Genomic DNA, 25980 nt, shown 5'->3' on the forward strand with positions numbered 1-25980 from the left:
CGGATCCGCTTGAAGATGACACCATATGGCTCAATCTTCAAGCGGATCCGTCCCCCATTGACTTTCAATGTAAAGTCTGAACGGATCCGCTCAGGCTACTTTCAGACTTAGAAAATTTTTCAAAGTTATAATGCAGACGGATCCGTCTGCATTAATATGAGCGGATCCGTTCAGAACGGATCCGATCGAACGCAGGTGTGAAAGTAGCCTTATAAATACAGTAAACTGAAGTTTTATAACCTGGTTGAAGTGTCTTCAATCTGCCCAAGGGGCGGCGTTTCATCTCCACTTGCGCCCAGCCAGCCTCGCCCCAACTGCCGTTTTGAAGGGGAAGGGGGGGGGGGGGGGCTGACAGCGGGAGACTGGACACATTTGTTAATTCATGTATATTAGTAAATGGACTTTCTTCTATTTTAAACACACATACAGCCATTATTCTGGCTGAGCAACCCCTTATCGCTTCTTAGGGGGGTTATTATTTGAAAATGTAAGATTCCAATCTATATATTTTTATCCATCAGGTGGCATTTTTCTTGGGACAGTTGCAACTGCAGGAATGCTTGCTGGTTTCGGAACTACATTGTCCCTTGCAAAGAAGAGGAGTCCTAACTGGTTTAATAAGGTGTGTGCTTCTACCTTTCCATATCCTACTGTATGGACTAATGAAAGCAGATGCAACAGTAATGCAATACAGTTGTGGACAGGAACTCTGAGACTGACACAGGTTTTCATAAAGTTTCCTGCGCCTTTGTCGGATGTTTCTGTGATATATTTAAATGGGTTGTCTCATCTCAGACAATGGGGGGCATATCGCTAGGATATTCCCCCATTGTCTTTTAGGTGTAGGTCCTAAGGCCATCAAAATCGGCCTTCCAGAAACCACGTCGGTCCTTTCCTTTTGCGCCTCCCTTTTACTGATACAGCAGTTTACAACCACAAATGTGGCGTTTCTGTAAACTGCAGTATCAGGGTAATAAATATTATAAAGTTTTGTTTGGCTGATAACCCTTGGTTTTTACCGGAAATGACGGATTGAAATGGAAAAGTGCCAAAAATAGCTGTTTTGGCACCATTTATTTATGTATTTATTTATTTTTTGGACCGTGTTAGGCTACTTTCACACTTGCGCTTGATCGGATCCGCTCTGAACGGATCCAATCATATTAATGCAGACGGAGACTCCGTTCAGTACGGATCCGTCTGCATTAATAACTTAGAAAAATTTTGCAAGTGCGCAAGTAGCCTGAGCGGATCCGTTCAGACTTTCAATGTAAAGTCAATGGGGGACGGATCCGCTTGAAGATTGAGCCATATGGGCTCATCTTCAAGCGGATCCGTTCCCATTGACTTACATTGTAAGTCTGAACGGATCCGCACGGCCAGGCGGACAGCTGAACGCTGCAAGCAGCGTTCAGCTGTCCGCCTGTCCGTGCGGAGGCGAGCGGAGCGGAGGCTGAACGCCGCCAGACTGATGCAGTCTGAGCGGATCTGCATCCATTCAGACTGCATCAGGGCTGGACGGAGGCGTTCGGGTCCGCTCGTGAGCTCCTTCAAACGGAGCTCACGAACGGACCCATGAACGCTAGTGTGAAAGTAGCCTTAATCTGGGGGGTTAGGTCATGGGGTATTTTTTTTTTTTTTTTTTATTCTTTTTATTGAACACACAAAGTCAATTATGATGACAATCTTTGTACATATTCCATGACATAATGTACATCAGTAATGTTGATAATGACACAAAAGTGACACAACTTTGCAAAATAAAAGAGAAAAAAAAAATAACACAATAAACTTTTATGCTGTATGCAATCTTTTGCTTATTCTTTTCTAGACAAGTTATTTGCATGGCTGAGTAAAATCTTCTAGTATAACCCCCCTCATAGTTTCCATTGCTTTCACCTGTACCTACTATTTTCGCATGTCAAGGTTTGTACATTTATCCGACTTGTTCCGCATTTAGAGCTTCAGTTAGTCTTCTAGCAGAATAAGCTGTCCTAGGAGATGCACACCATGTCCCCCACACTTTTTGAAATTTGGGCGAGCAGCCCCTATTCTTATACACTGTTTTCATATGGTATGACAGTGTTAACCAGTTGTTTCCACTGCGTAAGGGTGGGCGCCCTGTCCCCCATCCATCTCATGGCTATTGCCTTGCGTGCTAAAAACAATGTCTCTCTCAGAAAAATCCTAGTGTGGTGTGGGTATACAATTTCATCTAGTATTCCAAATATGCAAATTTTCGGGGCTAGTGAGAGTGTGTTGCCTATAAGACCTGAGAGCAAGTTTATAACTTCACCCCCAAAATGTTTGTAAAACTGGACACGCCCAGATGAGGTGCCAGAAATCAGCGCCCTCTGACGTGCATCTATGGCATACGGAGTGAGTACGTCTGCCTATCCTGAATAGTCTGGACGGAGTTAAGTAACTTTGGTGTATTATACATACTTGAATAAATTTGTTATTTATGGCCGGCGACACTAGTGTGGGGGATTCCAGCACATCCTCTATATCTTCTTCGGACAAGTCAGGAATCACAGCTTTCCATTTATCCAAGGCTAACATAGGGGTACCTTTCAGCTTGACATCTAAGAGGTGAGTGTATAATGCTGAAATGAAGCCTCGTGGTCCTTGAGAGCGTATAATACCAATCATTGGAAAAGAGGAGAAGAGGACTGGGTTGTTCCGATAATGTGTCTGTAGGGCATGTCTCAACTGCAGGTATCTAAAAAATGCCTGTCTCGGTAGCTCATATTTACGACTCATAGATTCAAAATCATTGAAAGCATTTATTTGTATACAGATTTCCCATTGTGATAACCCCATGCTCCTTCCAGAATGTTTTGCCCTGTAGTATCAACAAATCAGGGAACATGGGGTTATCCCAAACTGGGGTCTCTAACAGATCCGTCTCCATATCATGCAGACGCTTGCAGGCTGTCCACACCTGGACTGCCACCCTGTGGATCGGTAATAATTTGCGAGGGGACAATTTCGGTGGTTCTAGAACCGGCCATAGGTTAGTGAGACCCAGAAACTCGGCCTATTGTTTCTCCTGTCTACAGAGAGGACCTTCCGGATTCAACCATGACTTGATATTCCTCAATTGCCCTGCAAGGTAGTACAAGTGAATGTCTGGTAGAGACATACCTCCTTCTTTTTTAAAACTGGTTAGATTCCCCATTGACAGCTTGGGTCTATTAGCTCCCCAGATAAAGGGTGAAAGCAAAGAGTTAATTTTTAGAAAAACAGCTTTCGGGATTAAATATGGAGCATGCTGTAGAATATACAGACACTTTGGCAGAATGATCAGTTTTATCAGATTTATTCTCCCTGAAACTGATAAAGGCAATCCTTGCCATACCCTGCATTTTTCTTTGCAATATGTTATAAGTGGCTGAATATTTAGATCATGATAGGACATGACATCCTTTGTTATGTATATACCTAGGTATTTATAGCTATTTACAATGGGTAATTCCCCTCGGCCAACGCTGTCATCCATCTGGTACAGTGGACACAGAGTCGATTTGGACCAATTTATTCTTAATCCTGAAAACTGGCTAAATTATTCTATTATTGCAATTGCCCTAGGGAGTGTGGATTCAGTCTGTGACATGAAGAGCACCATGTCATCAGCATATAGGCCCACTCTATCTTCTTGTTCCCCTGTACGGGTACCCTGGAACTGTGAGTCTGCCCTAATTCGTATAACTAATGGCTCTATGGCTAAGGCGAACAATAAAGGTGACAGAGGACATCCTTGCCTGGTACCTCGCCCCAGACTGAACCTTTCTGAGCGCATCCCATTCACCAATATGTCCGCTCTTGGGCGTTTATATAACATTTCCACCCACTGCAGATATCTAGGGCCAAAACCAATTTTTTTTAAGGATCTGGAATAAATAGGGCCATTAGACAGTCGAAAGCCTTTGCTGTGTCTAAAGACGCCAGGGCCCATTCCTCCTGTCTCTGGAGCCCAATCTGGGTCACCACTTGCACCCTCCTAATATTATCAGTGGTAGACCTGCCTGGTAAGAATCCGGATTGATCTGAATGCACCAAGGTGCAGGCTACTTTCCCAAGTCGCATGGCTAAGATCTTTGCTATAATCTTATAATCTATATTCAATAGGGATATCGGACGGTATGATTCACATTCATCCGCATCCTTTCCTGGTTTCAAGAGTACTACAATAGTTGCGTCATACAGTGACGGTGGAAAACAACCATTCTTAAATGCTTCTTTATACATACGCAGTAGTAACGGGTTGATATGGGAAGCATACTTAACCCCTTAAGGACTCAGCCCTATTTCACCTTAAGGACTTGGCCATTTTTTGCAAATCTGACCAGTGTCCCTTTAAGTGCTGATAACTTTAAAACACTTTGACTTATCCAGGCAATTCTGAGATTGTTTTTTCGTCACATATTGTACTTCATGACACTGGTAAAATGAAGTCAAAAAAATTATTTTTTTTGCATAAAAAAATACATAATTTACAAAAAATTTGGAAAAATTTGCAAATTTCAAAGTTTCAGTTTCTCTACTTCTGTAATACATAGTAATACCCCCAAAAATTGTGATGACTTTACATTCCCCATATGTCTACTTCAGGTTGGAATTATTTTGGGAATGATATTTTATTTTTTGGGGATGTTACAAGGTTTAGAACTTTAGAAGCAAATATTGAAATTTTTCAGAAATTTACAAAAACCCAATTTTTAGGGACCACTACAGCTCTGAAGTCACTTTGCGAGGCTTACATAATAGAAACCACCCAAAAATGACCCCATTCTATAAACTACACCCCTCAAGGTATTCAAAACTGATTTTACAAACTTTGTTAACCCTTTAGGTGTTGCACAAGAGTTATTGGCAAATGGGGATGAAATTTGAGAATTTCATTTTTTTGCCTAATTTTCCATTTTAACCCATTTTTTTTCCACTAACAAAGCAAGGGTTAACAGCCAAACAAGACTGTATCTTTATTGCCCTGACTCTGCCGTTTACAGAAACACCCCATATGTGGCCGTAAACTACTGTACGGCCACACAGCAGGGCGTAGAGTGAAAGCTGCGCCGTTTGGTTTTTGGAAGCCAAATTTTGCTGGACTGGTTTTTTGACACCATGTCCCATTTGAAGCCCCCTGATGCACCCCTAGAGTAGAAACTCCATAAAAGTGACCCCATATAAGAAACTACATCCCTCAAGGTATTCAAAACTGATTTTAAAAACTTTGTTAACCCTTTAGGTGTTGCACAAGATATAATGGAAAATAGAGATACAATTTCAAAATTTCACTTTTTTGGCAGATTTTCCATTTTAATATATTTTTTCAAGTAACAAAGCAAGGGTTAACAGCCAAACAAAACTCATTATTTATGGCCCTAATTCTGTAGTTTACAGAAACACCCCATATGTGGTCGTAAACTGCTGTACGGGCACACGGCAGGGCGCAGAAGGAAAGGAATGCCATACGGTTTTTGGAAGGCAGATTTTGCTGGACTGTTTTTTTTACACCATGTCCCATTTGAAGCCCCCCTGATGCACCCCTAGAGTAGAAACTCCAAAAAAGTGACCCCATTTTAGAAACTACGGGATAAGGTGGCAGTTTTCTTGGTACTAGTTTAGGGTACATATGATTTTTGGTTGCTCTATATTACACTTTTTGTGCGGCAAGGTAACAAGAAATAGCTTTTTTGGCACCGTTTTTTTTTTTTTTGTTATTTACAACATTCATCTGAAAGGTTAGATCATGTGGTAATTTTATAGAGCAGGTTCTCACGGACGCGGCGATACCTAATATGTATACTTTTTTTTTTATTTATGTAAGTTTTTGGGCGATTATCTTATGTAGGGTCTCATTTTTTGCGGGATGAGATGGCTGTCTTATTGGCACTATTTTGGGGTGCATATGACTTTTTGATCGCTTGCTATTGCACTTTTTGTGACGTAAGATGACAAAAAATTGCTTTTTTTAAACCGTTTTTATTTTTATTTTTTTACGGTGGTCACCTGAAGGGTTAACTCATGTGATATTTTTATAGAGCCGGTCGATACGGACGCAGAGATACCTAATATGTATACTTTTTTTTTTATTTATGTAAGTTTTACACAATGATTTAATTTTTGAAACCAAAAAAATGATGTTTTAGTGTTTCCATAGTCTAAGAGCCATAGTTTTTTCAGTTTTTGGGCGATAATCTTGGGTAGGGTCTCATTTTTTGCGGGATGAGATGCCGGTTTGATTGGCACTATTTTGGCGTACATGCGACTTTTTTGATCACTTTTTTATTACCTTTTTTGGGAAGTAAGGTGGGCAAAATTTAAATTTTCTCATAGTTTTTATTTTTTTATTTTTATGGCGTTCACCGTGCGGGGAAAGTAACATGACCGTTTTATAGATCAGGTCTTTACGGACGCGGCGATACCAAACATGTGTAAGGAATTTTTTTTTTTTTAATTTTTAATTAGTGATAAATGTGTTTTTTGATTTTCACTTTTTTTTTTCACTTTTTCTTACTTTTTTTTTGACCCAGACCCACTTGGTTCTTGAAGATCCAGTGGGTCTGGTGTCTGCATAATACAGTACAGAACCTATATATGTTTCTGTACTGTATTTTACTTACACTGAACAGATCTATGCTTTCAGCACAGATCTGTTCAGCACCATGGACAGCAGGACGCCTGAGCAGGCGTCCTGTTGCCATGGGAACCTTCCCCGTCTGCCACAACTTCGCAGACGGGGAAGGGTAAGGACTGGGGCTTCGGGGGGCTGTCTGGGGGCTCTCTCCCATCGGGGGCTGCAAAGGCACAGCAGCCCCCCGATGGGAGAGGGAGGGAGCCGCATCTTACTGTTAACTTTTTCCATACAGCGGTCCGTAAGGACCGCTGTATGGAAAGGGTTAAACGGCTGACATCCATTCACAGATGTCAGCTGTTTATACCAGGGTGCCAGCAATGTGCTGGCACCCTGGTATACCCACTAGAAGCCAACGATTATTCGGCGCGAGGCGGGCGGGGGATCGCGATCCCGCCTGCCACACCTCCCGCACCGCCCACACCGCCCGCAACACCCCCCGCAACACCCCCCCTGCACCTCCCACCAGGCTAAAATCATGCAGGGGTGCAGGGGGGGTGATCACTATAGATTTGTGCCACACTAAAGTTTCTGATCGCCGCGGTCAGGGACCGCGGCGATCAGAAACAGCAGAAATAGCAACAAACCGCAGGTCTGAATTGACCTGCGGTTTGCTGCGATCGCCGATACGGGGGGGTCATATGACCCCCCCAGGCGTTGTGACAGGATGCCGGCTGAATGATTTCAGCCGGCATCCTGTGCGGATTAACCCCTGGGGCGCCACAATCTCAATTTAAACTCATGACGTACCGGTACGTCATGGGTCCTTAAGGACTCGGGAAACATGCCGTACCGGTACGTCATGGGTCCCTAAGGGCTTAATATAAACTTCTAGGGGAAGTCCATCGGGACCTGAGGCCTTCCCCCTGGCTAGCTGTGCTATGGCTTCCTGTATCTCCAGAGCAGTTATAGGAGCCTCCAGGCTCTCCACCGCCTCTAGCGACAAAGTAGGGAATTCGAGATATTGTACGACATCTGCTATCTCGTAGTTCGCCCTAGATTCATACAAATCTCTATAGTACTCTTGAAACCTGTTCGCTATAGATTCCGGTTCAGAGAGTATCCGTCCATCTATTGCTTATATTCTCAGCACCGCAGGGGAGGTCTGATTTTGCCTAACTATGTGGGCCAAAAGCTTACTAGATTGGTTTCCCATTTCAAAGTATGTTTGTTTGGTAAAGAACATTTTCCTTTGAGCTTTCTCCTTAAGTAAGGTTAAATACTGCCTTCCTGTCGTCAGCCAAGCCTCTCTATTTGCGTCACTGGAATCATCTATATATGCTGCTTCCACCCTTGAGCACTCTGTTGCTAATCCTTCCTCCTGTCTAGCTGCTGTTTTTTTTAATATATGATATAGAGGATCGCATCCTCTAAGATATGCCTTCATAGTTTCCCATAGCAACGTATTGTTAGTTTCTTCTTCATGGCCTTCCATAAAAACCGCTAGCTGATCAGGAATGTGATCAGACGGTCCAAACAGGGTCAACCAAAAGGGGTTAATCCGTGTTGAGCGTCTGATCACCCCCACATCTAATATCAGCTTTAGTTGCACTGGTGCGTGATTGGATACACCTCTAGACGCATACTCTATATTATATGCTAAAGAGCACATATGTATGTTACCTAGGGCGAAATCTATTCGAGTGTTGTGACTAGCTGAATGACATGAATACTGCCTATCATCAGGATATTTAAGGCGCCACATATCTGACCAACCTACCTCCTCTACTAGCTCTGCAAGAGGCGTTTTATTATGAAGCTGATTATCCACTGACCCCGCCTGGTGATGCCTATCTAGTTCCCTATCTTTAAAAGTCATATTAAAGTCTCCGAGACTTATTATACGGGCTGATGGGTAAGAGGCTGCGAAACTCACAGCTTGTTGTACCACTTGCATGGAGAAAGGTGGTGGAATGTAAATACCCAGTATTACATACAACGTACAATTAATATATGCCGCTACAAATACATATCTCCCTGCCGAATCTATCTGATCCAGTTCCCATCTAAGGGATTTATGCACCAGTATTGACACCCCTCTGGACAGATTCGTGTGGCATGAATGTTGTGCCCACTGTACCCAGGGTTTCTGCAACCTCCCAGTATTCCCGGCTGTCAAGTGAGTCTCCTGCAAACATAAGATATGGGGATTGAATTTCCTCACAGCCGAGAATACCATGGTACGTTTCCTAGCTGTCCCCATTCCAAGACATTATACGCAGTTCTGACATGGTGTTTTGGTTTCAAGGACCTCATTCATCAATCGTCTTCCTCCCTTTGTTACCATATGATTGATACAGAATATAACATACAAAAATTGAACCGTCAGGCTGGTCCTGACATAAACTGTGAGTGCTCGCATGGTGTAACTGCGAATCATACCTTGCACTCTCGGCTCATATACCACTTTAGTTAGGTGGCACTGCATATAAACGGGGTGTGCATTTGATAATTCACCAATCGCACTAAAGATCCTATAACTGATACGAGGAAAAGAAAGAAAACTATAACCAAAACATAAGCTCACTCCCTAACTTCTAACAGGGAGCCGGTTTAGAACTTGGATCGTTAGAGCATCAGGGGATTCCACCCCTTTCTGGTTTTCCTCAGCCTGCTCTGTGTTCTCAATATAACCTCTAAATTAACAGTACTATTCATTCCACTCCCTTCCTGTCCCCTCTTTACTAATCCTGCTCAGGTATAATCATGAATATGAATAGTAACAGAGGATAAAAACTATGACAGGGTCCAGAAATGTCTCAATTTCCATCAGGCTGACTATATATTCATATAAAACTTTACCACAGATAAGGGCCTCAAGAACCCCGGCTCTCCTTGCTATGCCGTCAGCAAGACTTAGTTGTCCGCATCTTTATCTTGGGGCCCCTGCGTTTCTCCCCCTACCAGCCAGCCAGGCAGTGGCTTCATCAGGGTTGTTGAAAAAACGGCTCACTTCCCCATCCACTACTCTTAAACGGGCCGGGTATACCATGGAGTAAGGTAGATTCTTCTCTCTCAGCCTCCTTTTCACTGTGCCAAATGTCGCTCTCCTTTTCTGTAATTCAGACGAGAAGTCCGGGAAAATCATGATGGTGCTATTTTCATACTTGAGCTCCCGTCTGGTGCGCGCCATTTGTAACACATGATCTCTATCCATCGAGTTCAGTAGTCTTGCTAGTAGTGGTCTCGGTGGGTTCCCCGGTGGAAAGGGTTTGGCGGGTACTCGGTGTGCGCGTTCTATAATAAATGCTGCTGAGAAGGACGCCTCTGGAAAGGAGCTGCGTAGCCATGTGGTGACAAACTCGCACGGATTATTGCCCTCAGCTTTTTCAGGCATTCCAATTATCCGTAAGTTATTACGGCGTGTATGGTTCTCATAATCGTCACACTTTTGTTGCCAGAAGCTGACCTTTTGCTCCAGCTCCTGTACTTTCGTAGGCAACGGCTGTAAGCGGTCCTCCACATCAGAGATCCTGGTCTCAGTCTCTTTCACACGTTCCCGGATAGCCTGCACATCGTGGCGAAGCAGGCCTATGTCTACCTTCACTTCCTCACCATCGATGTGCGGCAGGTAGATATTGCATGTAGTAGCTGTTCGGTGACTTGCTTAAGGGATGGTTCGGCGGCCGCTTGCTCCGCTCCCACATGCGCGGGGTCCTCCGCTATCTCTGCAGGTGGTGAGACACGTGAGCCCGCGCCATCTTGGTCTTCCACGCGGGCAAACTCCCGGAGTCGTTCTGTAGCGGACTGCGCTTTGTTACGGGACATACTTATACTGCGGGACTTCCCCGATCTCCTGCTGGTTCTGGAGGTAATTTTTGCGGCGGTTAAGTGTCAGGATAAAGTAGAAGTTAGGGATATAGGCTCGGAGCTTCTCTACATGCGTCCTCTCATATCAGCTTCCGGCCACGCCCCCGTCATGGGGTATTTTTACAGAGGAGTTTATTGCGGACGTGGCGATTACCTAATAAGTCTTATTTTACAATTATTTAGGTTTTAGACAATTTTTTTTGGGATACAAAAAAAATTATATTTTTTTTGTTTCTCTATAGTCCAGATTTTTTTTATTTATTAATTTGCCGATTTGTATTAGGTAGGGGCTAATTTTTTGCAGGATAAGGGGACTGTTTTATTGGCACTATTTTGGGGGCTATATGACTTTTTCGATCGCTTGCTATTGCACTTTTTTTTTATTATGTAAGGTGACCAAAAAAATCTTTTTTTGCAATTTTTTTGTTTTACTGTGTTAATCTGGGGGTTAGGGGTATATTTACAGAGGAGATTATTGCCAACTCTGCGCTACCTAGTAAGTGTATTATATATTTTTTTTTCTCTTCAATAGTCAGTGGCTAAGTTGGGGAAGGGGATTATAAATTTAGAACTCTATGGAAGTGTGGTACTCCCTGAAGCAACCGATAAGGCAGAGGCCCGGATGATCGGGGCACGTGTCACATTGAGTAGTGGTGTCCTTCCGTATCCCCCTCCTGCGACACCCTCTGCAGTTTTTGGGGGTTCTTCCCAGTATGGGGTACCACACCTGGAAAGTGTTGGCCAGGGACGATCCGGGCGCCTCCAATTCCCGAGGTACTCCCACCTGCTCTTTCCCGGTCAGAAAAGATCAGGGTCTTGAGGACTGCCTCATAGAACTGGAGGAATGTCCCTGTGCTGCCAGCGCTCTGGAACAGTACAACAGAGTACTGTAGCCTTATAATGCTGTGCAAAGCCAGATCCCCACTGACTATAATGCAATTTGCCCACTTATAAAAACTTCATGCAGTATAAAAATAAATGGTGGCTGTTTCTGGCAAAACAAATGTGTGTGTGTGTGTGTGTGTGTGTGTGTATATAATGGAGTTTGTTCAGTTCTTTTACTTTCCTATAGAGAAGGTGATAAAATGCCAAGAGCTTCAATTGTAAAATCCCCACTAGGCAAAAAAAAAAAAACTCCTCCTCCTTTCTACCCTGCTTTTCATATTGACCACGGAACTGCAGAAAAAGCCAACCCCCCCCCCCCCCCTTAACCCCTTAGGCCCCTTTCACACGAGCGAGTATTCCGCGCGGGTGCAATGCGTGAAGTGAACGCTTTGCACCCGCACTGAATCCATCTTACATAATAGAAACCACTCAAAAATGACCCCATTCTATAAACTACACCCCTGAAGGTATTCAAAACAGATTTGACAAACTTTGTTAACCCCTTTTAGGTGTTCCACAAAAATTAATGGAAAATAGAGACAATTTCAAAATTTCAATTTGGCAGATTTTCCATTTAAAATATATTTTTTTACTTTTTCAAAGCAAGGGTTAACAGCCAAACAAAACTCAATATTTATGGCCCTGATTCTGCCGTTTGCGGAAACACCCCATATGTGGTCGTAAACAGCTGTACGGGCACACGGCAGGGCGCAGAAGGAAAGGAGTGCAATACGTTTTTTGGAAGGCAGATGTATTTTTTAATACACCATGTCCCATTTGAAGCCCCCCTGATGCACCCCTAGAGTAGAAACTCCAAAAAAGTGGCCCCATTTTAGAAACTACGGGATAGGGTGGCAGTATTGTTGGTACTAGTTTAGGGTACATATGATTTTTTTTTTGGTTGCTCTATATTACACTTTATGTGAGGCAAGGTAACAAGAAATAGCTGTTTTGGCACCGTTTTTATTTTTTGTTATTTACAACATTCATCTGACAGGTTAGATCATGTGATATTTTTATAGACCAGGTTGTGACGGATGCGGCGATACCTAATAATGTGTATACTTTTTAAAAAAAAAAAAAATTTTTTTTTTTTTATTTATGTAAGTTTTACACAATGACTTCAGTTTTTTGAAGCCCAAAAACTCATGTTTTACTGTTTCCATAGTCGGAGAGCCATAATTTTTTCAGTTTTTGGGTGATTACCTTGGGTAGGGTATGATTTTTGCGGGATGAGATGATGGTTTTATTGGCACTATTTTGGGGTGCGTGTGACTTCTTGATCGCTTGCTATTACACTTTTTATGATGTAAGGTGACAAAAAATTGTTTATTTAGCACAGTTTGTATTTTAATTTTTTTACGGTGTTCTTCTAAGGGGTTAGGTCATGTGATATTTTTATAGAGCCGGTCGATACGGACGCGGCGATACCTAATGTTTACTTTAATTTTTTTTTTTTTTTTTTTTTACTTTTATTTGGGGAAAATTATGTTTTTGTTTATTTTTACTTGAAACTTTAAATTTTTGTTGGGAAACTTTATTTTTTAAACCTTTTTTATTTTTTGTCCCACTTTGGGACTTGAACTTTTGGGGGTCTAATCCTTTAGGCTACTTTCACACTAGCGTTCGGGTGTCCGCTCGTGAGCTCCGTTTGAAGGGGCTCACGAGCGGACCCGAACGCAGCCGTCCAGCCCTGATGCAGTCTGAATGGAGCGGATCCGCTCAGACTGCATCAGTCTGGCGGCGTTCAGCCTCCGCTCCGCTCGCCTCCGCACGGACAGGCGGACAGCTGAACGCTGCTTGCAGCGTTCGGGTGTCCGCTTGGCCGTGCGGAGGCGTGCGGATCCGTCCAGACTTACAATGTAAGTCAATGGGGACGGATCCGTTTGAAGATGCCACAATGTGGCTCAATCTTCAAGCGGATCCGTCCCCCATTGACTTTACATTGAAAGTCTGGACGGATCCGTCCGAGGCTATTTTCACACTTAGCTTTTTTTTTGCCATTTTAATGCAGACGGATCCGTTCTGAACGGAGCCTCCGTCTGCATTATTATGAGCGGATCCGTTCAGAACGGATCCGCCCGAACGCTAGTGTGAAAGTAGCCTTACACTGCATTCCAATACTTCTGTATTCACGGGACCCCCCCCCATGACTTGAGCAGGCACCTTGTTCCGATCACTGCCCGCCGGGCGGCGGTGATCGGAACAACACATGACGTATCGATACGTCATGGGTCCTTAAGGACTCGGGAACCATGCCGTACCGATACATCATGGGTCCCTAAGGGCTTAAAGACTTTTTTAAACTCTGATGCTATATCAGTGTTACAGACTAGAGAAAATAAACAGGAGCCATTGGCTCCCAGACTGAAAAATGTAGGAACCAAATAAAAATTTTAGTCTCCAAATTAAAAATATATATAATTATAATTAAAAAAAAAGACTTGGAGAAGATGACACGGGTCAGAGTAATGAGCCAGCACTACATATAGGAGAATACAGCACCACATACCTCTTACAGCCAGTGACCTCTTCTGTCAAGTAGACCTTCTCTTTCCTCTTCTCCATTTGACCCAGACCTCCTTGACAAAGTCTTTCAGCTGCATCTTGTCTCTACAGAGTTTGTTACAGACACGTAACATTTTTAAATTTTTCCATCAAACGCCCACCCCCCCTATCCTGGTGTCCCAACAATGTGATCCTGCTGCGATTCCTAATACTGTGCCCGTGCTGCTCCCTAATGCCCCAGGTACTATACTGCTAAAAAAATAGTGACCCCCGCTAGAAATAATGTCCCTATAGTGTCTACAGCAATTACAAATGCCACATAGAGAGCCCCCAGTAATAATAAAACCTTAGATTAATCCCCCCCCCCCAACACTGCCCTTGCATAGTAATCCCCCCCCACACTGTCTACACATTTTCTCCCACACTGTCCTATATAGTAATTTCTGCACACATAGTAATTTCTCCCCCACTGTCCCCACAATAGAGATATGCTCCACAGTAGTAACCCCCCCCCCCCCATACTGTCCTCTAGTGCCCCCTTTATGGCTAGTAATGTCTCCCAGTGCCCCCCTTCCGGGAGTAATGTCCCCCCCCCCCCCTTACGACCAGTAATGTTGGCAATATAAAAAAAAAAAATGCTAAAATCTTAAACCTGTGTCCTTTCCCTGGCACTCGCTAGCTGCTGGTACGGCCCTGGATGGTGCGACAGACGCACACACTCCTCCAAAAAAGTCTTGTCACCATCTGCAAATTTTAAGGCGCATTGGTGACCATTTTGGTCACCATCTGAAGTGCTGTATATTCAATTGCTCCGCATTTACGTTACTTATAGGGGTATTCCGGTTATATAGTGTTATCCCCTATCCACAGGATAGGGGATAACTATTAGATCAGTGGGGGTCACAGATGTAGGACCCCCACTGATCAAAGAAACAGGGGCCTCATACCCTGTGGCGCCCCCGAAATAAACGGAGCAGTAAGCAAGCGTGACTGCTCAATCAATTTCCATGGGAATTCCAAAGATAGCCGAGAGCTGTACTCTGCAGGGTCACAGTAATACTGGATGGCATGTCCCCTTACAGACTGGAACATACAGATGCTGGATATCCTCGTGTGGTGTCATTCCAAGCTCTTAATATTGGACATCTTTCAGCCAAGGTGGTTGTCGGCTGTTGTGCACTGTTGCTCCATCCAGGCCTAGATGTTTAAAGGGTTTTTCCGGTGTTTCTATGGTTCTTAACAATATGCTAACATAGTGGCTTACCTCATGTACATCTTCCCCATGCTTTTTTTATTTGGAGTCTCTTGACCCATTTTCACTGTGTAAAGAAATCACTCTGGTTTGTTTGAATCCTGTATGTAGCACTCCCTGTCTGTATCCAACCAAACCCATGATCCACTTCTACAAACCGGATTCCAAAAAAGTTGGGACACTATACAAATCGTGAATAAAAACTGAATGCAATGATGTGGAGGTGCCAACTTCTCATATTTTATTCAGAATAGAACATAAATCACGGAACAAAAGTTTAAACTGAGAAAATGTACCATTTTAAGGGAAAAATATGTTGAATCAGAATTTCATGGTGTCAACAAATCCCCCAAAAGTTGGGACAAGGCCATTTTCACCACTGTGTGGCATCTCCCCTTCTTACAACACTCAACAGACGTTGTTCTAAACTTGAGAAACTGGGCCGAGGAGACCAGTTTCTCAAGTTTAGAAATAGGAATGCTCTCCCATTCTTGTCTAATGCAGGCCTCTATCTGTTCAATCGTCTTGGGCCTTCTTTGTTGCACCTTCCTCTTTAGAGAACATTTGGCACATCATATAGGTGAAAGATCTGGACTTGCAGACTGGCCATTTCAGTACCCGGATCCTTCTCCTACGCAGCCATGATGTTGTGATTGATGCAGAATGTGGTCTGGCATTATCTTGTTGAAAAAATGCAGGGTCTTCCCTGAAAGAGATGACGTCTGGATGGGAGCATATGTTGAACCTGAATATATTTTTCTGCATTGATGGTGCCTTTCCAGACATGCAAGCTTTCCATGCCACACGCACTCATGCAACCCCATACCATCAGAGATGCAGGGAGATGCAGGCTTCTGAACTGAGCGTTGATAACAACTTGGGTTGTCCTTGTCCTCTTTGGTCCGGATGACATGGCGTTCCAGATTTCCAAAAAGAACTTTGAATCGTGACTCGTCTGACCACAGAACAGTCTTCCATTTTGCCACACATTTTAAATGATCCCTGGCCCAGTGAAAACGCCTGAGCTTGTGGATCTTGCTTAGAAATGGCTTCTTCTTTGCACTGTAGAGTTTCAGCTGGCAACGGCCGATGGCACGGTGGATTGTGTTCACTGACGATGGTTTCTTGAAGTATTCACGAGCCCATTCTGTGATTTCCTTTACAGTAGCATTCCTGTTTGTGGTGCAGTGTCGTTTAAGGGCCCGGAGATCACGGGCGTCCAGTATGGTTTTACGGCCTTGACCCTTACGCACAGAGATTGTTCCAGATTCTCTGAATCTTTGGATGATGTTATGCACAGTTGATGACGATAGATGCAAAGTCTTTGCAATTTTTCGCTGGGTAACACCTTTCTGATATTGCTCCACTCTTTCTGCGCAACATTGTGGGAATTGGTGATCCTCTACCCATCTTGGCTTCTGAGAGACACTGCCACTCTGAGAAGCTCTTTTTATACCCAATCATGTTGGCAATTGACCTAATTCGTGTTAATTGGTCTTCCATGCTCAAATTTACTTTTTCCAGCCTCTTATTGCTACTTGTCCCAACTTTTTGGGGATTTGTTGACACCGCGAAAATTTGAATCAACGTATTTTTCCTTTAAAATGATACATTTACTCGGATTAAACGTTTGATCTGTCATCTACGTTCTATTACAAATAAAATATTGACATTTGCCAGCTCCACATCATTGCATTCAGTTTTTATTCACAATTTGTTTAGTGTCCCAACTTTTTGGGAATCCGGTTTGTACTTTCTCTGCCACCATTTCAGCACCGCCCCTAACACCCACTAGTTTATAACTCCTCCCACCCAGCTGGTTACATACTCTCCCCTATTACTGCCCCGCCCATGGACAGAACATCACAGGAAATAAGAAAGAGCTGCCTGGACGTGGTCATGTGACCACAGCCCAGAACAGAAGATAAGGAGCAATAAAGATAAAACAAATACATTAAAATAATAATGTATGAAGGGACCTTTCATTTTGTAAAGGATGTTGGTGCCAGGGCTGTGGAGTCGGTAGATAAATGCTCCGACTCCTCAGTTTTTTGTACCTCCGACTCCGACTCCCCGACTCCGACTCCTCTGTATTTAATATGTGAATGTATTTTATACATTCCTTGAAGGAAAGAAAGAAGTTCTTCTAAGCTCTTCTAGCACAGAGAGGTAGTTGGGCAGAAGCTGCTGCCTTCTCCTTTGTGTGCTGATCTTCTGCTGAAGACAGGGCAGTGGGAGGATCCAAGAAGGGACATTTATTTTAAAACATGATTTCCCTAGAAGAATCCCATAGTCATGTTTAAAGTTTAAGATAACATTCTGAGTTTACACGTTTTATAGCCTTAGCTGAATGACAGCAGTTTATCCAATGGTTTACAGCAGGGATGTCAAACTCGTGGCCCTCCAGCTGTTGCAAAACTACAACCCCCATCATGCCTGGGCATACTACAGCTATCAGGGAATGATGGGAGTTGTAGTTTTGCAACATCTGGAGGGCCATGAGTTTGACATCCATGGTTTACAGCTTCAGTCTTGAACTATTGACACTCCATTCCCTTCACTTATACAAGTGTCTCTAGTCCTGCAAAACACATATTTACTTAATCCCTTATCAGTGAGAGGCTAGGTAAACCATGGGCATTGTGTTCCCTGTAACATCAGAACACAACACAATGGAAAGTATATGTATTGTCACTCCTAATTGTGCATTGCGTGCCATATAGTGAAGCATATGAAAATAATGCTTCTTCACATCACTGAACGCGTTTGTTTTGCGGTTACGTGAGGCACTGCATGCATTGGCCTTTATTCTTACAGTAGAGAAGTCATTAATTATAACTGTTTATGAATTCGGACATTTAAACTTGATTTTTTATTTTTTTATTCCAATTTAAATTTAGTAGGAGTCGGAGTCGGTTCATTTTTTGCCGACTCCGACTCCAGGTACCCAAAATTGACTCCGACTCCGACTCCACAGCCCTGGTTGGTGCAAACTGGAAAAGCCCCTTTAAAGCCACGTTTCCTGTGGCTGGCCATTGCTTCTCCCTGCAATAACGACTGATGCCCGGGATGTAGAGAACCTAGTCTTTATTTAAGGCTACTTTCACACTTGCGTTCGGAGCGGATCAGTCTGGTATCTGCACAGACGGATCCGCCCCTATAATGCAAACGCTTAGATCCGTTCAGAACGGATCCGTTTGCATTACTATGAACAAAAAATGCTAGTGCATGATAGTGCAAACGGATCCGTTTTGACTTTACATTGAAAGTCAATGGGGGACGGATCCGTTTGAAAATTGAGCCATACTGTGTCAACTTCAAACAGATCCGTCCCCATTGACTTACATTGTAAGTCTGGACGGATCCGTTTGCCTCCGCACGGCCAGGCGGACGCCTGACCGCTGCAAGCAGCGTTCAGGTGTCCGCCTGCTGAGCGGAGGGCAAACGCTGCCAGACTGATGCATTCTGAGCGGATCCTTATCTACTCAGAATGCATTAGGGCTGGACGGATCAGTTCGGGGCCGCTTGTGAGAGCCTTCAAACGGAACTCACAAGCGGAGCCCCGAACGCAAGTGTGAAAGTAGCCTAAAGGGGTTCTGCACTTTGTTTAAACTGATGATCTATACTCTGGATAGATCATCAGCATCTAATCGGCGGGGGTCCGACACCCGGGACCCCCGCCGATCAGCTGTTTGAGAAGGCAGTTTTACAACAGCTGGAGGGCCGCAGGTTGAGCATCCCTGCTCTAGTGCATTTCCAGCCAAATGCCAAAGTTAGTACCAGATCAGAAATGTTTCTGTTCAGTTGCAGCGGCCAGTTTTACAAATATGATAACCGGAAATGCAGCCATATTCATTGTCATCTGGCGTCTCGGGAACTGTCTGTAAATGGTCATTCTGCCAGCTTCCTCTTTAAAGGGATTCTCTGATTTATTCTGACACTCGGCATCCCTGCTAATCAGCCGCATGAAGGGAAGGTGCGCTTGGTGTGTCTCCCTTCTTTCTTCTTGCTCACTGCTGCTATGTACAGACGTGGACAAAATTGTTGGTACCTTTTGGTCAATGAAAGAAAAAGTCACAATGGTCACAGAAATAACTTTAATCTGACAAAAGTAATAATAAATTAAAATTCTATAAATGTTAACCAATGAAAGTCAGACATTGTTTTTCAACCATGCTTCAACAGAATTATGTAAAAAAATAAACTCATGAAACAGGCATGGACAAAAATGATGGTACCCCTAGAAAACACAGAACATAATGTGACCAAAGGGACATGTTAATTCAAGGTGTGTCCACTAATTAGCATCACAGGTGTCTACAACCTTGTAATCAGCCATTGGGCCTATATATATGGCTCCAGGTAATCACTGTGTTGTTTGGTGATATGGTGTGTACCACACTCGACATGGACCAGAGGAAGCAAAGGAAAGAGCTGTCTCAAGAGATCAGAAAGAAAATTATAGACAAGCATGTTAAAGGTAAAGGCTATAAGACCATCTCCAAGCAACTAGATGTTCCTGTGAGTACAGTTGCACATATTATTCATAAGTTTAAGATCCATGGGACTGTAGCCAACCTCCCTGGACGTGGCCGCAGGAGGAAAATTGATGACAAATCTAAGAGACGGATAATCCGAATGGTAACAAAAGAGCCTAGAAAGACTTCTAAAGAGATTCAAGGTGAACTTCATGCTCAAGGAACATCAGTGTCAGATCGCACCATCCGTCGTTGTTTGAGCCAAAGTGGACTACATGGGAGACGACCAAGGAGGACACCATTGTTGAAAACGAATCATAAAAAAGCAAGACTGGAATATGCCAAACTACATGTTGACAAGCCACAAAGCTTCTGGGAGAATGTCCTGTGGACAGATGAGACAAAAATCGAAGTTTTTGCCAAGGCACATCAGCTGTATGTTCACAGACGAAAAAATGAAGCATATCAAGAAAAGAACACTGTCCCTACTGTGAAACATGGAGGAGGCTCTGTTATGTTCTGGGGCTGCTTTGCTGCGTCTGGCACAGGGTGTCTTGAATCTGTGCAGGGTACAATGAAATCTCAAGACTATCAAGGAATTCTAGAGAGAAATGTACTAGCCAGTGTCAGAAAGCTTGGTCTCAGTCGCAGGTCATGGGTCTTGCAACAGGACAATGACCCAAAACACACCGCTAAAAACACCCAAGAATGGCTAAGAGGAAAAAATTGGACTATTCTAAAGTGGCCTTCTATGAGCCCTGACCTCAATCCTATTGAGCATCTTTGGAAGGAGCTGAAACATGCAGTCTGGAAAAGGCACCCTTCAAACCGGACACAACTGGAGCAGTTTGCTCATGAGGAGTGGGCCAAAATACCTGCTGAGAGGTGCAGATGTCTCATTGACAGTTACAGGAAGCGTTTGATTGCAGTGATTGCCTCAAAAGGTTGCGCAACAAAATATTAAGTTAGGGGTACCATCATTTTTGTCCATGCCTGTTTCATGAGTTTATTTTTTTACATAATTCTGTTGAAGCATGGTTGAAAAACAATGTCTGACTTTCATTGGTTAACATTTATAGAATTTTAATTTATTATTACTTTTGTCAGATTAAAGTTATTTCTGTGACCATTGTGACTTTTTCTTTCATTGACCAAAGGGTACCAACAATTTTGTCCACGTCTGTATATGGCGAGAAGGAAGAGAAAAGGGAGATGGCACCTGCGCGCAACTTCCCTTCATACAGCTCATCTGCAGGGGTTCTGCCCCGCCGATCTGATATTGAAGACCTATCCAGAGGATAGGTCATCCATATCAAAACCCTGGAGAGCCCCTTTAAATAAAAATATTATCAAATGCTGTATACCTTTCCTTTCTGAGAAGCTGATCCAAAGGCAGCAACCAATATGGTTGTGGTTTCTGTGAGCAAGAAGGTTTTGATGCAACAAAGTATCTCTCTAAACAAAGTGTAGTATGTGAGTACTCTGGTTTACTAATGTACAGCCTTTTGTTTTTGTGTTCAAATAGTCGTTTGTTATATCCTACAGACTTGTGTAAAGTCACTTAGATTTTCCACGCAGCAGCTTTTATTGCTTAGATTCTCAAAATTAATGTATTTCCTCAAGGGTTTTTTTAATGTTATTTTAGTCTAAGACCTGATGTCATAGTTTCCAATAGTTTCATGTGCAGCTTTCCTCAAAAACATCATTGTTGAATTGTTGGACCAACTTTTGACTGTCATGCTGTGTATCAGCTGCCTGTACCATAGTTTCCAGTATATTATCAATGACCTCTTTCTCTGGAAATGTTTTGGTTAAGCCCCCTTTGACATTATGCTTGACCCGATAGGTCCAGTATAATGATCATATGATAAAGCATTATGCCGTATTTGAACAGAACGCCTTTTATGCTCTATGGCTTTTTTTTTAAATTATTGTAGATTAGAAACTAGCATTCCAAATATTCAGCTATCCCTTTAACGGTAGTGTGTCACTTTTTAGGCCTCTTTTCTGCTTTTTAGGCCTCTTTCACACCAACTATACGGATTGTGTCAGGCTGCATTCAGTGAAACTCGCACTATTTTGCAAGCAAGTTCAGTCAGTTTTGTCTACAGTTGCATTTAGTTTGTTTTTCCCACGCGGGTGCAATCAGTTTTGATGCGTTTTTCACACGTGTGAAAAACTGAAGACTTGCTTACAAACAACATCTCCTAGCAACTATCAGTGAAAAACACATTGCTTCCGGATGCAATGCGTTTTTCACTGAAGCTCTATTTACTGCTATGGGGTCAGGGCTGCATGAAAAAAAACACAGAATTTGAAAACATGCATCTAATGCAATGCAGAAAAGAGGCGTGAAAAATAATGCTCATGTGCACAGACCCATTAAAATGAGTAAGTCAGGATTCAGTGGGGGTGCTATGCATTCACTTCACACATTGCACCCGCGTGGGAAAGTTGCTTGTGTAAAAGAGTCCTTAGCACTAGCTCAGCTGAAAGCAATGATACTGGTGTAAAAAGAAATAGATTCCCTTTAAAATGTATCACCAGAAGTTTCACTGTGCCCTATAGAGTACCTCAGCTGGATGCAATACCTTCCACTTAGAGATCTAGTGCTTTAGGCTTTAGGCCTCATGCACATTACCGTTCCCTTTTTTGCAGGTTCACAAATTGTGGATCCGCGATAACACTGAAGCCGCCCATGTGCCTTCCGCAGTTTGCGGAACGGAACAGGCGGCCCATTGTAGAAATGCCTATTCTTATCCGCAAAACAGACAGGACATATATGTATATACAGTACAGACCAAAAGTTTGGACACACCTTCTCATTCAAAGAGTTTTCATTATTTTCATGACTATGAAAATTGTAGATTCACACTGAAGGCATCAAAACTATGAATTAACACATGTGAAATTATATACATAACAAAAAAAGTGTGAAACAACTGAAAATATGTCATATTCTAGGTTCTTCAAAGTAGCCACCTTTTGCTTTGATTACTGCTTTGCACACTGTTGGCATTCTCTTGATGAGCTTCAAGAGGTAGTCACCTGAAATGGTCTTCCAACAGTCTTGAAGGAGTTCCCAGAGATGCTTAGCACTTGTTGGCCCTTTTGCCTTCCCTCTGCGGTCCAGCTCACCCCAAACCATCTTGATTGGTTTCAGGTCCAGTGACTGTGGATGCCAGGTAATCTGGCGCAGCACCCCATCACTCTCCTTCAGGGTCAAAGAGCCCTTACACAGCCTGGAGGTGTGTTTGGGGTCATTGTCCTGTTGAAAAATAAATGATGGTCCAACTAAACGCAAACTGGATGGAATAGCATGCCGCTGCAAGATGCTGTGGTAGCCATGCTGGTTCAGTATGCCTTCAATTTTGAATAAATCCCCAACAGTGTCACCAGCAAAGCACCCCCATAACCATCACACCTCCTCCTCCATGCTTCACGGTGGGAAACAGGCATGTAGAGTCCATCCGTTCACCTTTTCTGCGTCGCACAAAGACACCGAGGTTGGAACCAAAGATCTCAAATCTGGACTCCTCAAACCAAAGCACGGATTTCCACTGGTCTAATGTCCATTCCTCGTGTTCTTTAGCCCAAAGAAGTCTCTTCTGCTTGTTGCCTGTCCTTAGCAGTGGTTTCCTAGCAGTTATTCTACCATGAAGGCCTGATTCACACAGTTTCCTCTTAACAGTTGTTCTAGAGATGTGTCTGCTGCTAAAACTCTGTGTGGCATTGACCTGGTCTCTAACCTGAGCTGCTGTTAACCTGCAATTTCTGAGGCTGGTGACTCGGATGAACTTATCCTCCGCAGCAGAGGTGACTCTTGGTCTTGCTTTCCTGGGGCGGTCCGCATGTGAGCCAGTTTCTTTGTAGTGCTTGATGGTTTTTGTGACTGCACTTGGGGACACCTTCAAAGTTTTTCCCAATTTTTCGGACTGACTGTCCTTCATTTCTTAAAGTAATGAGGCCACTCGTTTTAGCGGCTTTTTTCTTGCCATAATACAAATTCTAACAGTCTATTCAATAGGACTATCAGCTGTGTATCCACCTGACTTCTCCTCAACGCAACTGATGGTCCCAACCCCATTTATAAGGCAAGAAATCCCACTTATTAAACCTGACAGGGCACACCTGTGAAGTGAAAACCATTTCAGGTGACTACCTCTTGAAGCTTATCAAGAGAATGCCAAGAGTGTGCAAAGCAGTAATCAAAGCAAAAGGTGGCTACTATAATTCCACGTATTAATTCATAGTTTTGATGCCTTCAGTGTGAATCTTCAATTTTCATAGTCTGGAAAATAAAGAAAACTCTTTGAGTGAGAAGGTGTCCAAATTTTTGATCTGTACTGTGTATATATATTTTATATATTTTTTTTTTTTTACGGCGCTACATAACTGATGCGGACAGCACACTGAGTGCTGTCCGCATCTTTTGCGGCCATATTGAAGTGAATGGGTCCGCACCCGAGCCGCAGATGCGGACCAGAACAACGGTCGTGTGCATGAGGCCTTATTCTGGAGAAAACATACCTTTTTGAATTTGCATGCAAATGAGCATCAAAGTGCACTGATGGTGGCCCAAGCCATTCTGTGCACCCTTTACTTCCTGCTTTCTCTGCAAGCCCCTCCCTCGCCTTCCTGATTGATATGGAGGGCAATGTAATTATGCAGGAATATGACTTAATGTGACTCAATCAAGATGAAGAGGCAGTGGCTGGCAGAGGAAGCAGGAACTGCAAGTGGCTTGGGCACACACTCAGTGCTTTTTGCTCACCATTTTCATATGGATTAAAAGTGCTTTTTCTCCTGAATAGGGGAGGAAGTGGGGGAAGTGATCAGAAAGTGATACACACTTCACAATGGTATCCTTTAAAAGTACAGATCACCTGCAAAAAACAAGCCCTCGCACAGCTCCGTAGACGTTAAAAATAGAAAGTCATAGGGTTTAGAATATAAAAAAAATATACAAAGTTTAACGTTTTTTTTAAACTTTCACCCCATTTGTAAACCCCAATAAATGGTGTCCTTAGAAAGTACAATTTAACACGCAAGAAACAAGCCCTCGTGCGGCTCTGTGAAGCTGGGAGTAAAAAAACAAATGAAGAATCCTGTTATTGAAGGGATTAACTGCAGTCATAATCATCTGTACTGCAGTCACCATCTCAAGTTTTAAAAAGATATTTCGGTAACAGAAAGTTTTCCTTATTCACTTCCTGGGGCCCATGTTCCCAGTCTGAATGGACTGATGGTAGAACAGCAACACCGCTCCATTCAAAGTCTATGGGACTGCAAAGATGGCCAAGTACAGCGCTCAGCTCCTGCAGTCCCATAGAGCTTGTGAAACCCTGTGTATGCTGCATTCACAGCCTCCTGGTTTCCATCAGTGATTATCTTCTCCTGTACTGAACATTGCTGTCATTCTGGTATTTTCTGAAAGCTTGGAATGTCAGCTCTTAAACAAGACCAGTTGCATGTAGCAGCATCTAAAGCAGCCCCCCCTCCAGTTAGCTTCTTTTCCCACTGCTGGAGCTGGACTGGGGCAAAACAGTTAGGGGGTTAAAGGGGTTGGTCAGTTTGGAAAAGTTGTCAACCTCTGCGTCCATAGGGTGCAAGATGGCAGCAGAGATGTGATTAACCTGTCTCACTGCATCATATGCTGCACCTGGATGGAGCCTCTTGCGTGTTTCTGCTGGACAGTTCATTTACTCCTATTAGCCCAAGTACTGTTAATATTGTGCCCATCACTAAATGGAGCTCAGCCGATACAGCAAAGCCCTGGTTTTAGACATTCAGATATACAGCAGCCTGTCAGTATCCGTCGTGTTCACTCTTACTAGAATAAAAGCTTGGTCTACTGGCCAAATCATAACTTCCAGATTATACGATCAGGAAACAGGTTAGGCTTTAGCTTAATAACCATGCTTCACTTATTGCTCTTTCACATGTCTGCTCTTGGCTATATACTAATGTTTTCATATAATAAGTACTGCGATTTATTTATTTTTCTTTAGGGGGCCACTGCAACAGCTGCTCTGCCAGAAAGTGGTTCATCACTTGCACTGAGGGCTTTAGGATGGGGCTCGCTGTACGCCTGGTGTGGAGTTGGGTTAATCAGTTTTGCGGTATGGAAAGCACTAGGAGTACACAGTGTGAGTATTGGGAGCTTAAAGGTTCATTTTGATTTCATGAAATGAAATATGTATCTATAGATATTAAACGGTGCCTGTCAGCTGTATGTGTATTCCCTCTGAATAACAGCACTGAATCTTATTTTACAACTGTCATTTATCTGTTATTCCTGCTGGAAATGTATGCATAGCTTTACAACTAATTCCTTAAAGGGGTTGTGTCACTTCTGCAAATAGCAATTATCATGTAGAGAAAGTTAATCTAAGGCACTTAGTAAT

General features: G+C 43.2%; 1 protein-coding gene across 2 annotated transcripts in view; it reads left to right on the plus strand.

Annotated features, from left to right (window-relative positions):
* TMEM242 (transmembrane protein 242) overlaps nt 1-25980 on the plus strand; it is a 166070-nt gene that overhangs the window by 81951 nt on the left and 58139 nt on the right. For both annotated transcript variants that reach the window (XM_044291624.1, XM_044291623.1), the window contains 2 exons: nt 522-622; nt 25585-25722. In XM_044291624.1, the coding sequence (XP_044147559.1) occupies nt 522-622; nt 25585-25722 (239 nt within the window). The remainder of the gene's footprint in view (nt 1-521; nt 623-25584; nt 25723-25980) is intronic.

This window comes from Bufo gargarizans, chromosome 4, assembly GCF_014858855.1.
Source record: "Bufo gargarizans isolate SCDJY-AF-19 chromosome 4, ASM1485885v1, whole genome shotgun sequence".
Taxonomy (NCBI): domain Eukaryota; kingdom Metazoa; phylum Chordata; class Amphibia; order Anura; family Bufonidae; genus Bufo; species Bufo gargarizans.